Here is a 15,746-nt window from a genome sequence, read left to right on the forward strand (position 1 = left end):
TAAGTAGGCTATGCACATTTTGCAGAAAATCTCGATTCTGATTATCCATAATAATACTCATCTTTAATTATGAAAACCGTATAAAGTTGCAATAAAACTGAGAAAATAGTTTCTATAAAACAATAGAAACGTGATAGTCTACATGACTTGCCACCGCAGCCTTTAAAAATAAATTAGCTAATAAAAAAACAACAACAAAAAAAACAACAACAACTGCATTCATAATGTATTATTCTGATTTACAGTATTAACATAAATTTTAGTTGACTGTATGGCAGAAACCATTGTTACCATGCTATTTTTTGTGAAGGGTGGTAAGGCACGGGCACGCGTCATGAGCGCGGCGGGCGGGCTCACGCGTGGTGGGAGTGTTTGAGGGGCGCGAGGGCTGCGCGAGACTTCACAACACAACTCTCAACATGAAACTAGCCAAAGTGAGTGATACAAAAGTAACGAAAAACTTCCTTAACGTCGTTTTTAACATCTCTTCCCCACTCTTTAACACTCCTGCCTGACTGTTAATAAGCCTAAGCGCTTAACTAACCTCAAACGCTGGACTTTTGTGGTGTCAATCTTGGCCAGAACCAAACTAACGTTAAGCTAACGAGCTAACGCACATAGCCGTCATTTGTGTGCACATTTGATTTTATTCTGTTTGTCTTTAGGCTTATTCTTGCTGAAATACAGTTTTACAGTTCTTCATAATAGTTTTAATGTTTATCTCCAGATAAATGAAATCTTGTTGTGATTACAAAGGCAAAATGTGCTAGCATCATGTGGAAAAATAATATTTCTAAGTCGTATTCCAGTATTTTGAGTTACTGTGTCCTTTCCTATTTTCAGATAAGGAGAAAATCAAACATTGAAGACCTGAAGCTATCTGTCTTGTGTTAGACCTAAACCAACACATTGAATTAGGGGGGAAACTGTCTCCTAAAAGGGAATAAAGGTGTAGTTGTGGGTTTCAGGAGGGGAAACCCTCCTGAACTTTGTCAGCTTTCATTGTCAACTTCCCAGGGTGACAATGATGGCAACCCAGGGTGGTGGCGATGAGCCTGATCCCTTTTCGGTGGTGACCCGGATGGCTGGGGCAGGAGGAGACGGTACCACCCATTTACCAGCCTGTTGCAGCCAGGGGATACAGATCTCGGACCTGAGCTCAACTTTGTCTGCGGTTTTACCACCTAAACAGCCTCCTGGGGTCACATATTCCGTCTTTGGGAAGGATCCGAGACCTGGAACGGTCATGTTTGCCTCAAAGGGAGGTGGTATCAGTGCTGGACATGTTATATCAGGGTCTTTTTCAGGAGTTGGGAGAGGGATGTCAGATCCTACACAGGAAGGTGCTGTCGGTCAAATGCCATCCACATCCCTGAGTCCCGAGGTGTGCCTGGCATCCCCTTCGTTTCACTCGCTGGGTACAGTTGAAGAAGGTGATGCTCTGGATGTGCAGGAAATTGGAGAGGATGAGGAAGTTGTTTTAACCCTCACTGCACCGCCTCCTAATCAGTAAGTCTCTGTAATATGACATTTTACATCCTATGAGTGTAAAACTCTGATGAAAATAGTAAAAGATCATTAGGCAAGTACATAATGCAGTTTGTAACTCGACAGGTGGTATCATGGGAAGCTGGACCGGATGATTGCAGAGGAGCGTTTGCTTCAGGCCCGGGCGGCGGGTAGCTACCTCATCAGGGAGAGTGACCGCAGACCAGGCTCATTTGTGTTATCCTTCCTTAACATGAACAACACAGTCAGCCATTTCAGGTGTTTGTTTTTTTATTCCCTTTATCTTTCTCCACAGCCTCAGTGTCTAATCAAACCACATCTTTATATTGAGCCATCACTAATGATCATGACAATTTTTTCGGTTTTCTTTCATTTTAATGTAAAAGATTTTATGCCTTGATAATGAGATGGTGTCTGTGGTGACCGGAGTAATGAATGTTTGCAGGATCATCGCCATGTGTGGCGATTATTACATTGGAGGCCGTCGTTTCTCCTCTCTGTCAGATCTGATTGGTTATTACAGTTACGTGTCCTGTCTGCTGAAAGGAGAGACGTTGATATCACCAGTTGCCCCTCCAGAGGTAGACACGTGATGTTAACATTTTGTATTATTTAAAAAATGACTGTCATTTCCGTAATGTATAAAAAACTATACGTTTTGTTTTCTAAGCCTGTTGAAGACCGCAGGAGGGTCCGAGCAATTCTCCCATATACCAAAGTGCCCGAAACTGATGAGATCAGGTCATTTGATTTTATTAAAAGTATTCTTTCTAATACTGTATATACACTAGCGTTCAAAAGTTTGGAGTTAATAGAAAATAACATATATTTAGCAAGGACACTTTATTTTGGTCAAAAGTGACAGTAGAGACATTTATATTATTACAACTGCTTTTTTTACTTTCTATTCATCAAAGACAAAGTATCAATGTAATGTAAAAAACAACAAGAATGTATCAAAAAATATTTCCAACCCCAAATTTATAATTTATATATATATATATATATATACACTCACCTAAAGGATTATTAGGAACACCTGTTCAATTTCTCATTAATGCAATTATCTAATCAACCAATCACATGGCAGTTGCTTCAATGCATTTAGGGGTGTGGTCCTGGTCAAGACAATCTCCTGAACTCCAAACTGAATGTCAGAATGGGAAAGAAAGGTGATTTAAGCAATTTTGAGCGTGGCATGGTTGTTGGTGCCAGACGGGCCGGTCTGAGTATTTCACAATCTGCTCAGTTACTGGGATTTTCACGCACAACCATTTCTAGGGTTTACAAAGAATGGTGTGAAAAGGGAAAAACATCCAGTATGCGGCAGTCCTGTGGGCGAAAATGCCTTGTTGATGCTAGAGGTCAGAGGAGAATGGGCCGACTGATTCAAGCTGATAGAAGAGCAACTTTGACTGAAATAACCACTCGTTACAACCGAGGTATGCAGCAAAGCATTTGTGAAGCCACAACACGCATAACCTTGAGGCGGACGGGCTACAACAGCAGAAGACCCCACCGGGTACCACTCATCTCCTCTACAAATAGGAAAAAGAGGCTACAATTTGCACAAGCTCACCAAAATTGGACAGTTGAAGACTGGAAAAATTTTGCCTGGTCTGATGAGTCTCGATTTCTGTTGAGACATTCAGATGGTAGAGTCAGAATTTGGCGTAAACAGAATGAGAACATGGATCCATCATGCCTTGTTACCACTGTGCTGGCTGGTGGTGGTGGTGTAATGGTGCGGGGGATGTTTTCTTGGCACACTTTAGGCCCCTTAGTGCCAATTGGGCATCGTTTAAATGCCACGGCCTACCTGAGCATTGTTTCTGACCATGTCCATCCCTTTATGACCACCGTGTACCCATCCTCTGATGGCTACTTCCAGCAGGATAATGCACCATGTCACAAAGCTCGAATCATTTCAAATTGGTTTCTTGAACATGACAATGAGTTCACTGTACTAAAATGTCACAGTCACCAGATCTCAACCCAATAGAGCATCTTTGGGATGTGGAGGAACGGGAGCTTCGTGCCCTGGATGTGCATCCCACAAATCTCCATCAACTGCAAGATGCTATCCTATCAATATGTGCCAACATTTCTAAAGAATGCTTTCAGCACCTTGTTGAATCAATGCCACATAGAATTAAGGCAGTTCTGAAGGCGAAAGGGGGTCAAACACAGTATTAGTATGGTGTTCCTATAATCCTTTAGGTGAGTGTACATACATACATACATACAAACACTCACATATATCCTGAAAAATCTTTACTGACACTTTTTATTTACTATTATAGAATGTATTAATATTTTATGTTTTTAGGTATTATATTTATATTTTAAGTTTTAATTTTAGTAAAAAAAAATTGTAATTTTGTTTATATTGCGTTTTATTATTACTATTTATATGTTAATTGATTTTTATAAAAATTTTATTTCAGTTTTTTTTTCTTTTTTTTTTTGTCAGTAATTTTTGTGATTCTGTTTTTTAAAAAATAATCAAATATATATGTATATAAAATAATAATAATAAAAATGTCATTGTGATTAAAGTTTACTTGAATTGACTTCTTTTGCTCACAGTTTCTTCAAAGGTGACACATTTATAGTTCATAATGAACTGGAGGATGGCTGGTTGTGGGTGACAAATGTCCGAACAGATGAGCAGGGACTCATAGTTGAGGACCTAGTGAAGGAAGTGGTGAGTGGAAACACTTTCAATTTTAAATCATGTGTCAGTTATAGGAAGAATATCAAAAGATACAGTATATTGACAGAGGTTGTCCTTGTATTGACACTTTCATAGGGACGTGAGGAAGACCCGCATGAGGGGAAAGCGTGAGTTTAATTTGTTTTGATTTCTAGTTGAGAAGTAGTAATGCATTGCAAACTATATACAACATAAAATTAATAGGAATATTTAAATCTTCTGTCTGTGTTAGCTGGTTTCATGGCAAGATCAACAAGCAAGAGGCTTATAATCTACTGATGACAGGTCTGTCTGAAAAAAAGAAATAAAAAAATTGAAAAGAAATAAATAGCACCTGCTAAACTTCTGTAATCACTCTCCCTAGTTGGGCAAGTGGGCAGTTTTTTAATGCGGCCGTCCGACAGCACACCTGGGGACTATTCGCTGTACTTCCGCACCACTGAGACCATTCAGCGCTTCAAAATCAGCCCCACACCCAGCAACCAGTTCATGATGGGAGGCCGTTACTACAACAGGTAATGCAATTTGCAGGTGTTTCAAGGCTTTTGAAACGTATAAATTGAGTTTCATGACACACATTGCTTGTGTCTATGTTTGAACAGCATTGACGACATCGTTGCACACTACAGGAAGGAACAGATAGTTGAGGGCCACAACCTTAAAGATGCTCTATCTGTCCAAGTACGTGCAACAACCATTTGGAAAACGCAAAAAAAATAATATATATTTTATTGTGTCAAATGTTTTAAAATGTGTGATTTCATCAGCACCAGGAGCAGGTGCTTACAGACACCGTCGAAGGCAAAGAAATCTACAACACCATCCGTAGAAAGACCAAGGATGCTTTCTATAAAAACATTGTGAAGAAAGGTTATGTCCTGTTCAATAAAGGTATCGCCAACACTTAAGAGTAGATTTACGTTGAAGGCATTATCAAAATAATTTTACTAAGACATTGTCTTGTGTCTTTTATAGGAAAAGGAAAAAGATGGAAAAATCTATATTTCATCCTTGAGGGTAATGATTCCCAGCTGATCTACTTCGAGAGTGAGAAACGAGCAACTAAACCAAAGGGTTTAATTGATTTGAGTGTGTGTTCTGTGTATGAGGTCCATGACAGCATGTTTGGCAGGTTTGTTTCTCGCTGTATTATGTGCTTATAGTGGTTACACTTAAAATTCACTTGAAACTACAAATAAGTAATTTTTTTTGCAGGCCAAACTGTTTCCAGATAGTTGTGCAGCACTTTAGCGAGGAGCAGTGTATCTTTTACTTTGCAGGCGAGACGCCAGAACAAGCTCAGGTAACGATTCTTTCATTAGCAATGCTGGCTAATGCACTACCATTAGAGTAATACTGTTTCCAAGTGTTAAATCACACATCTTCCATGTTAATCAGAGTTTATGTCTTGAGTTTAGGGTGAGAAATAATGCATTAGTAAGTCAGTCGGTTTTAGTCTCACATACACCACTGAAACACTGGCCAATATAGTTGGAGGATTCATGCCTAAATATGCGTGGCCTTCACTGATTTCACATTCCATCAGTAAGAGCAGAGTGTGAAGGTTGAATTAGCAGAGCAATAGCGCAGCTGTACATAAAATATTGAACTCCACACAGCATAATGGGAGACATATCAGAGTTCAAATTGTTGGTGTGCATCTCACTGGCTCATCTGTGACCAGGACAGTAAGTCTTTGTGGCGTATCGAAAGCTATGGTATTCAGGTTAATGTCGGCATTCCACTACATAGGACGAACCGCATCCAACAGGAATAACTGTGGATGCAAGAGAAAGCTGTCTGAAAGAGATGTCCAGCTACTAACCCAGATTGTATAAAAAAAAAAACATAAAACCACAGCTGCCCAACTCACTGCAGAATTAAACACGCACCTCAACTCTCATGTTTCCATCAAAACTGTTCATCTGGAGCTCCACATGGTTAATATTCACAGTCGGGCTGCTTTAGCCAAACCTTTGGTCACTCGTGCCAACGCCAGATGTCAGTTTCATTGGTGCCAACAGTGGAAATCTTGGGCTGTGGACAATGTGAAACATGTATTGTTCTCTGATGTGTCCATCTCACTGTCTTACCCACATACGAGAGAGTTGCGGTGTGGAGAAGCCCAGAAGAGTCTTAACACCATTTTGCTGCCCAGAGTGAAACACAGATAGATCAGTGATGGTTTGGGCTGCAATATCATGGCATTGTGACTGTGCTTGATGGGAACGTCACTGCCAAGGACTACCGAACCAATCTGGAGACCATGTGCACCTAATGCTTCAAACATTGAACCCTGAAGGGGGTGCAGAGTATCAGCATGATAATGCAACAATACACACTGCAAGACAGAGTGGTTTAATCAATGTGAAGATGAAGTTGAACTTTAACATCTCCCATGGCTTTCACAGTCACCAGATCTGAATATTATCGAGCCACTTTGGGGTGTTTTGGTGGAGCAAGTCTGGAAACACTTTCCTCCATCAGCATCACATAGTGACCTGGCCACAGTTCCTCAAGAGGAATTGCTCCAAATCCTGCTGGCTACTGTGCAGGACTTGTAGCTGTCATTCCCAAGACGAACCGATGTTGTTTTGGCCCCAAAAGGAGGTCTTACACCCCATACTAATAAGTTAATGTGGTCTAAAACCAGGTGTTTGTTTAATTGTCCAACCCCTGTATTAGATTGATAAATAATATATGATCTGTTTGGCTGTTTACATTTGTCATCTCGCATCATCTAAATGACTTATGACTTCGCTCTGTAGAAAACTGTGAATATGATTGTTAAAGGTATTCTTGCTGTCTTCTTACACCCTTCATCTGTTCTTTCTAAACTGTGTAGGACTGGATGAAATGTCTGCAAACCTTTTGCAGTAATTTGAAGAAACCCAGCCAGCCATGCTCAAACAAACGCCTGCGTCAGGTAAACTCTAGTTGCTTCTTGATGTCTAATGTCGATGAATTTCACAGTGCTACCCCTCGTGTGTTACTCACATGTATCTTTACAGGTCAGCAGTTTATTTCTGAATGTTGAGGAGGCTCACAATCTGCCCAGTAAACATTTCACAAATGCTTACTGCAACATTTACCTGAACAGCATTCAGGTAGCAAAGACCCATCCGCGGGAGGGCCAGAACCCTGTGTGGACAGAGGAATTCATTTTTGAGTAAGCCGCCACCTAAGATGTTGATATTAATTGTATAAAACTGAATATCTTTATTAACGTGTTTCTCAATATTCCTGCAGTGACTTGTCCAGTGAAATCAACAGGTTTGAGATCAGCCTGAGCAACAAGACGAAAAAAAGCAAAGAGAATGATATTTGTATGTTCCTCCTTATTACGTCATGCTCAGACTTTCAATACTGTTTTGTATAAGGAATAATGTACTCTTCTTGCGCTCTCCCGCAGTGTTCATGTGCTGCCCGCTGTGTCGGCTTCAGAGGGGTCAGATGATTGACGAGTGGTTTCCCCTGAGCTCTCACGTGCCCCTGAAGAACGTGGTGCCCAGCTCACTCCGCCTGAGAGTGCGCTACTCTGTGGAGAAGATCATGCCTGTGGAGGTGTACAATGAGTTAAAAGAGGTGGGAACATACATTTGTTGTTATATATAGGGTCCACATATAAATAAAATCAGTTACTCTGGCCATTTGGAAAATTACAACATATTATTATTATTATTATCATATAACATATTTAAATCACAATGTTAGAACATTAGTCTGACCATTGCCGATGAAAGTGGCATCCTTTTTTAATGAAATGTTAGAAAATACAGAGTAATAGAGAAATATTCATGGCATTTGATAGTGTTTTTTTAGTATATACTATTATAGTTTTTATTAATGTTTTGAATCATAATAAAAAATGTTTTGAGCTTTTATTTTTGTATTTTAATTTGATTAAATTTTTTTGGTAATTTGATGTGCTTTTTTGTTATTACTTGTTATTACTATTTAGGTTATTGTTTTATTCAGTTTTAATTGTAGTTCAGTTTTAGTTTTTATTTCATAAATTATATTAATATGCTGATTTAGTGCTCAATTATTATTAGTGATTATTGGTGCTCTATTAATGGTTTTTATTATTTACAATGTTGAAAACTGTTTTGTTGCTTAATTTTTGTGGAAACTGATAGATTTTTTTCAGGATTCTTTGATGAATAGAAATTTCAATGAGCAACATTTATTTAAAATAGAAATCTTTTATAACATTATAAATGTATTTACTTTGAACCAACTTAATGTGTCCTTGTTGAATAAAATTAATAATTTCTATAAAACATTTTTTTTACTACATTTACAAAAATGTTCTATTTACTAAAATGGTAGTGTATCTTGGTTTCCACAAAAATATGTTTTCACAACTGTTTTCAACATTGATAATCTTAAGAACTGTTTCTTGAACATCAAATCAGCATCTTAGAATGATTTGTGAAGGATCATGTGACACTGAAGACTGGAGTAATGATGCTGAAAATTCAGCTTTGCATCACAGGAATAAATTGCATTAAAACATATTTTTTAAATAAAACAGTTATGTAATAATATTTCAGAATATGACTGTTTTTACTGTATTTTTGGGTCAAATAAATGCAGCCTTGGTGAGCAGAAGACGCTTCTTTCAAAATCATTAAAAACTCTTTATTATTCCAAACATTTGACCGACAGTGTATATTTCAATTAACAGAAATAGTTTAACAACAAATATACCCTGGTTTATATGATATTTGATCCTTTACAGCTGGTTCTGCTGAAGGAGTTGCACGTGATCAACGCTTTGGCCCACGTTTGTGGACAGAACCGCACTCTCCTGGCCAGTGTTCTGCTCAGGATATTCAGACATGAGAACCTGGAGGCCCAGCTGCTAAGAGAGCTCAATGACCGAGAGATCAGCGCTGAAGGTGCTTCTTTTATTATTGTTATGTTGCATGGCTGGGTTCTCAGAATTATTCACTGAGTTGCTTGTTTTTCCAGATGAAGCTACAACTCTTTTTCGCGCCACCACTCTGGCCAGTACCCTGATGGAGCAGTACATGAAGGCCACGGCCACTCCATTCGTTCACCACGCTCTTAAAGACACCATCCTGAAGATCATGGAGTCTAGACAGTCTTGTGAGGTATTTGTTTTTATGGTAACTAAAGTGGCATATAGTAGGGCTGTCACAATTTTATACTTAAAGGGATAGTTCACCCAAAGATAAAAAGAAATTAGCCCATGATTTACTCACCCTCAAGACATCCTAGGTGTATATGACATTCTTCTTTCAGAGGAATACAATCGGAGTTATATTAAAAAATGTCCTCGCTCTTCCAAGCTTTATAATGGGAGTCAATGAGTATTTTTTTTGGAAGTCCATCAAAGTGCATCAATCCATGATAAAAGTGCTCGACATAGCTCTGGCGGGATAATAAAGGCCTTCTGAAGTGATACTCTTTCGCCGTAAATCGGTGCGTACGGCCGCCTGCCAGAAGCTAGTTATTTTAGTCGATAAAGTTTTAAATATGGATATTTTTCTTACACGAACGCATCGCTTCGCTTCAGAAGGCCTTTATTATCCCGCCAGAGCTGTGTTGAGCACTTTTATCATGGATTGATGCGCTTTGATGGACTTCCAAAAACATATACCCATTGACTCCCATTATAAAGCTTGGAAGAGCCAGGACATTTTTTTTATATAACTCCGATTGTATTCGTCTGAAAGAAGAATGTCATATACACTTAGGATGACTTCAGGGTGAGTAAATCATGGGCTAATTTTCATTTTTGGGTGAACTAACCCTTTAAATATGAGTAATAGGGATGTCAACGATTAATCGACGATCGATTAATTGTCGATAATACATTTAATCGATATAACTTATCGATCATCGATTAAGCAGGTCTTCATGCGTGTGCGTGCTGCTCAACCGCGAAACATGTAAAGCGAGCGCCCCGGAGTTATGTTTGGGACCATTTTACACCTTCATCATGACTATAAGTTTGCGTGTGCATTCGCAGCCTTTTGTTTTGTGCAAATGTAAGTTGTAATACTGTTTATTTTGTGTATGCCTATCTATATCTGATTTATCTCATATTGGATGCATTTGGTTAAGAATTAACTCTGTAGTAAAGCGTTAGCTTCAGCGCGCGCAGCTCAAACGGCAGTGCACGACTAATAATGACTATTGGGACTGTAATATTACATAACATTATAAAGAGAACAATATTGTAATAAAACATTGTGAATTATTTGGGTTTAGTTGCCGTGTCGCGTTGCTCCAGGAAGACCGCGTCCACAACATGAGTAGTTCTGAATGAATGGCACGTAACTTAGTTCAAGTTCACTTGTGCATGAATTTGCGTCATTTTGTGCAGATATAATTTGTAATATTATGTTTATTTTGAATATATCTGATTAATCTCATATAGGATGCGTTTCTTTTAGATAAATAACTTGCTAGCAAAGTGCTCCAGTTTAACGGTAGCAGATTCATTCAGCGCGTGCAGTTGTTCCAGGAAGAGCGCATCCACAACAGTCACACATTCTAAGCGCATGAGGCGGCGTTGGTGACACGTTGTATTAGTAGTTATATTTGATTATTAAATAATTAATTTAATTATCAATCACATCGAAACATTTTACAATCCTACAAGCCCTTTATTTATATTTAAAACCATTCTCATTGATTTGGTGAGGAACATAGCGTTTTGAGCAGCATTTGCAGCCCCTTGTCATGCTGTTGGCCATAGCTACTGCTGACGCATATCGCAGTATTAAGGCTAACGATTAATCGATTAATTGATCGTTAATTTAAATGACGATCGATCATGGGAATTTGTGAAAATTGACATCCCTAATGAGTAATATTTGAATTTAAAAAGGCATAATTTCAGTTAGGGAGAGAAAGTTTGATTTGTCTCCTGAGGCCACAAGAGGACGTAATGAGCAAAATATTAATGCACCGCGTTAAATTGTTTATTCAGATCAATGAAATAACATGACTGTCTGTACAAAAAAAGTCTATAATGTTTATAAATAAAATATAATTTCATAAATTGCATAAACAATTATGAACAAAACAGCATAGTGTATTTATGCATAGTTTAATACAAAGAGATGAAGCTCCAATCACGTAGAGTACTTTTTGCATTTAAAAATATGAGATGCAGAGGAATGGAAAGTCTCACAACATGTTTTTTAAAAGTTGAACTTCTTTTAACTTTACAAGGCTTTCTAAACAGTTGTGTGAGATGCGAGTGCAATGGTCAAAGATGTCTGTCTAGCACTTGTTTACATGGAACACAATGGAAAAGCAGCGCAGAAAATGCGTTCTGTGTGAATTGCTTGGTTGCGGTTTTGACATAACCAAAATCTTCTCCGCATTGAGCTTGAGTTTTGAATGAACAACCCAGCAGTGCCACATCATTCTAACAAAAAAACTAACACACAATAACTCTTACATCATCACTGCATCTCGTGTGTCACTTAAGGTTGCTTTACACCTAATATTCAAATGCACCTTTTTTGCATTCGAATGTGGATTATTCTTTTAAATTCAATGAATTTTTGAAGAATTTCAATGAATTTTTAATTGTCCTAGCAAATAGATGATCATTATGAAAGGCCCCTTATCCTCCTTTTGTAGCACTTTATTTATTTTTTTCCACCAAGGTCTACTAATAATGTTAGTCAAGGATTCTTGCATTAAAAACAATCATTTACTTATTAGTTAAAACTATATTGTATTTTAGTTTAATTATTTGTAATTTATTTTAAATGACAAGTTCACCCCTTAGAATTAAACAGGATCTTTTATACTTAAATATTTAAATAACCTATTATGTTTTATGACTGTCAAATGACACTACTAATATCCTTGAATGAATGAATGAACCGTTTTTGCTTATTTGTGCATAAGTTTGTTTATTTGTGAATGTCATTAGAAATGTTCCGTAACCTTGTTTCCACTATACATTAGCTCAATCCCTCTAAACTGGAGAAGAATGAGGATGTGAACGTGAATCTCGCTAATCTCCTGAGCATCGTGTCTGAGCTGGTGGAGAAAATATTCATGGCTGCTGAAATCCTGCCTCCGTGAGTCTCTGTCATAACTTTTAAGGAATTCAGCCAATAAAACTCTTCAATCAGGATATAATGTGAGAGAATGGAGTTTCACGCACATTGTTGCCTTTTCTTTGTTGCAGAACTCTCAGGTTTATTTATGGATGTTTACAGAAAACTGTACAGCAAAAGTGGCCCAGAAACACAACCATGAAAACTAGAGTTGTAAGGTATGGAATTTTGCATTTTTAAATGTATTTAAATTTAATAACAATACGTTTAATAAATTTTTAACACAATTATACTAAAATAATTGTATGAATTGGTATAAATATATCAACAACTGTATAATATAATTTATTGTATGTATTTAAACATACATTTTTTTTTTTTCTGTTTCTTTCAGTGGATTTGTCTTCCTCAGATTGATCTGTCCTGCTATTGTCAACCCAAGAATTTTTAACATCATTGCTGGTGAGCTGTGAATGATCAATTCAAATTGTTTAAATTGTTTTTATTAAACAGGCATCAACAACAATTTTGGCAGGCTTTAAAGAGATGTCTTTTAATAAATCTTTTAAATGTAATAAAAGAAATTGCATGTTTATTTCTGCAGACCCTCCTTCCCCTATCGCTTCCCGAACACTCACTTTAGTGGCCAAAGCTGTGCAGAATCTGGCCAACCTGGTGGAATTTGGTGCCAAAGTAAACACAAGAACTTCAATTGGATTTCAATAGTTTTTGTAGACTTTCCAGGCTCAATAATTGTTTCTTTCTTCAAAAAAAATTTCCCCCCCCATCTCAGGAGCCATACATGGAAGGAGTGAATCCATTCATCAAGAGCAACAAACACAGAATGATCAAGTTTTTGGACGAGCTTGGGGTTTGTCAGCATCTCTAAATCTGCTTAATTTGCTGCAAATGTTGCTAGTACATTCGGGGAAAAAAATGAAAGATTTACTTTGAAATGATTTTCACTCAGAAATTGCTAGTAAATTTCACAAATAATTACAGAGAAACCGCAATTAGCACATTGAATTAAACATGACATTTTTAAGTAGAAAGCCTAAATAGTACTTTCTGGTCAAACATACTAAAATAATATTTGTTTTATGTACAACTTTGGGAATTTTTTGTTGTTGTTGCTGTGCAACTCTTCTTTTAAGACACAAAGTAACTTCCTCCAGGGGGCGCAAATCCTCCATGATCCATATTCATCAACATTGAAATGCACAACAGCTGTTTTCATTCCACTTGTGCACAGAATTGGAATATATCATAAAACATTTGCGATTAAAGCACTGTTTCCATCCTATGTGTTCCAGAGAACAAAATCGCCATGTCCTGGGAAAATGGTGCAAAATATCTGTAATATGGAAGTTTCTGCAATCGAGGATTTTTTTCTACATCATAAATGACTTGCGTCTCAGAATGCAGAGATGAAAATGCAATAAACGCTGTCATGTTTATTCAGTATATGTATTTCCATCGTAGTTTATGCGCATGTCGTCTTATCGGATACATTTTTTTTTGTCGGCCTCAATTGAACACATGTTGTTTTATGCACATTTTTAGAATTAAGGTGCTTTTTTTATGCAATATCCCAATATTCACATAAAAGTAGATGGATAAGCACAACGACAAAGTCATGTTCACGTGGCCTATGCAGAATGTCCAGTGTGTCTTTAGTATTTGCATACGTTTGCTCTTTTCAGAACGTCCCTGAGCTGCCTGAACCCACCGAGCACTTTAACACGGACCTGGCCCGTGACCTCGCCGCCCTACACCAGCTCTGTGTCACACACTTAAATGAACTGAGGATCCTCAGCAATGAGAGGGGCACGCAGCAGGTAACATTAGAACTTGACATATTTCATGCTGACAGCCAGTACTTGTGTCTCATGTTGTGTTTCTCTCACAGCACATCTTGAAAAAACTCTTGGCAGTCACTGAACTTCTGCAGCAGACCCAAACTCAGTATGCAGTGACCAACAGCAGCCGATAGACGACAGTCCTACACACTTTAAAAGCTTTTACATGTCTGTTCTGTGACATTATAAACCACTTTTGATCAGAAACGTCACGAGGTAGTGAAACAGAGTGAATGTTTCTGTTTATCTGTGCACCCTTATTTACGGGATGTTTTCTTAAAGAGATCAAAATAAATTAAATTAAGCAAGAGAAACTTTACACAGCTGCCATTAAAAAATGGACAGTTTTTTCCAGGTGACAGAAGTGTTCATGACTGCTGTTTGCATTCTGCAACGTTAAACACTATTAAGAGTTTTTTTGTTTTTGCTCCGAAAACAAACAAAAAATCAAATTTAACTGAGAAGTCGGATGCTTGACAAGTGGATAAATAAGAAAAAAAGCATTTATCTAACTGATGCCGTGGAAAAAATGCTTTGAAAGACCAAATATGCTTTATGAACTGGTTTGTTTTTCCTTTTATGTGTTGTGCTTAAGCAGACCATCAAGAGAAAACATTCTTTATATCTGATTTGACATATCTATAGGAACTACCAAGAAATGCAAAAGAAGCTATTTTGTATCAAAACTATTTTCATACTTGGAATCATGGAATTGAAAAAAAGAAATGAAAAAATGCATTTTGCTTTTGAATTGTTCTAAAAATGATTTCATGACAATATGCATAAAGATGTGGGTGACATTACACTATCAGGTATGCATGCACTCATTTAATACATTCTTGTAAAAATACAATAATTGTTTTCTAATATATATGCAAATAAATCATAGGATTTGTCATTTGTTTGTCAGTTTTTTTTAATGAATTTCTTGCCATTTCTGTATTTATAGTTTTCATTCTGTGGTGTTTTAAAATGTATATAAGGTGATCTTCCCTCATAGGAGTAAATCAGTGACAATTCAGATAAGCCTTAAAGGTATTTTTGTTGTTGTTTTGTAAGTTCTTGTTTTACTAAACTTTAGTAAACTAGTAACTAAAGGCTGGAATACGCTAAGCGACTAAAACAGATTTTAAAACACGAGGTATCATACACTTGCTGACGTTGTAAATAGTTGTTAAACACTAGATGCTTGACAAATTAAACCAATGTTTTCTGAAATTGCCTCAAATATAAAACTAGAATTCTGTAAAGTCTGTCGACTCCGAATGTCCAAAATCTGTAGACTGGCTGTGATTGGGCAAAAGTCGAATAGTGTATTCCAACCTTGAGATTACAAAATATATTTGAGGTCTTCTCTTGTTTAAAAGAGAGAGAGAAAAAAAAACAATTGTACCTCTAGATGGCAGCATTTCACTTCATTCTCAGGATCGTTCTGTCGAAATTGCGTCCACTCTGTGCCTTACAAGGAATTCAAAGCTGTATTATGTAGTGAATTCTGCTTTTGTAAAATGTTTACTATAAAATATAAGAACATTATTTAAATGTAATAGAAAAGCAAATTATACTAATGCAATCCTTCCGCTAGAAGATATAGACCCGGGGCGT

The 15,746-nt window shown here is 37.3% G+C and overlaps 1 protein-coding gene across 1 annotated transcript; it reads left to right on the forward strand.

The window, feature by feature from the left end:
• The first annotated feature begins 301 nt into the window (after positions 1 to 301).
• rasa1b (RAS p21 protein activator (GTPase activating protein) 1b) lies at positions 302 to 15,039 on the forward strand. Its single transcript, XM_082157020.1, has 26 exons — positions 302 to 434; positions 844 to 1,509; positions 1,615 to 1,767; positions 1,955 to 2,090; positions 2,180 to 2,250; positions 4,099 to 4,216; positions 4,322 to 4,353; positions 4,458 to 4,510; positions 4,590 to 4,740; positions 4,828 to 4,906; positions 4,993 to 5,116; positions 5,201 to 5,357; positions 5,441 to 5,528; positions 7,071 to 7,151; positions 7,237 to 7,394; positions 7,475 to 7,551; positions 7,638 to 7,810; positions 8,970 to 9,129; positions 9,203 to 9,345; positions 12,188 to 12,303; positions 12,414 to 12,500; positions 12,677 to 12,744; positions 12,887 to 12,975; positions 13,076 to 13,153; positions 13,986 to 14,120; positions 14,192 to 15,039. Exons 2-26 carry the CDS (start codon positions 1,025 to 1,027, stop codon positions 14,273 to 14,275), a joined length of 3,096 nt encoding a protein of 1,031 aa, XP_082013146.1. The 5' UTR covers positions 302 to 434; positions 844 to 1,024; the 3' UTR covers positions 14,276 to 15,039.
• Positions 15,040 to 15,746: the final 707 nt, after the last annotated feature.

The sequence above is a fragment of the Leuciscus leuciscus genome (genome assembly GCF_965113295.1).
Source record: "Leuciscus leuciscus genome assembly, chromosome: 24".
Lineage (NCBI taxonomy): Eukaryota > Metazoa > Chordata > Actinopteri > Cypriniformes > Leuciscidae > Leuciscus > Leuciscus leuciscus.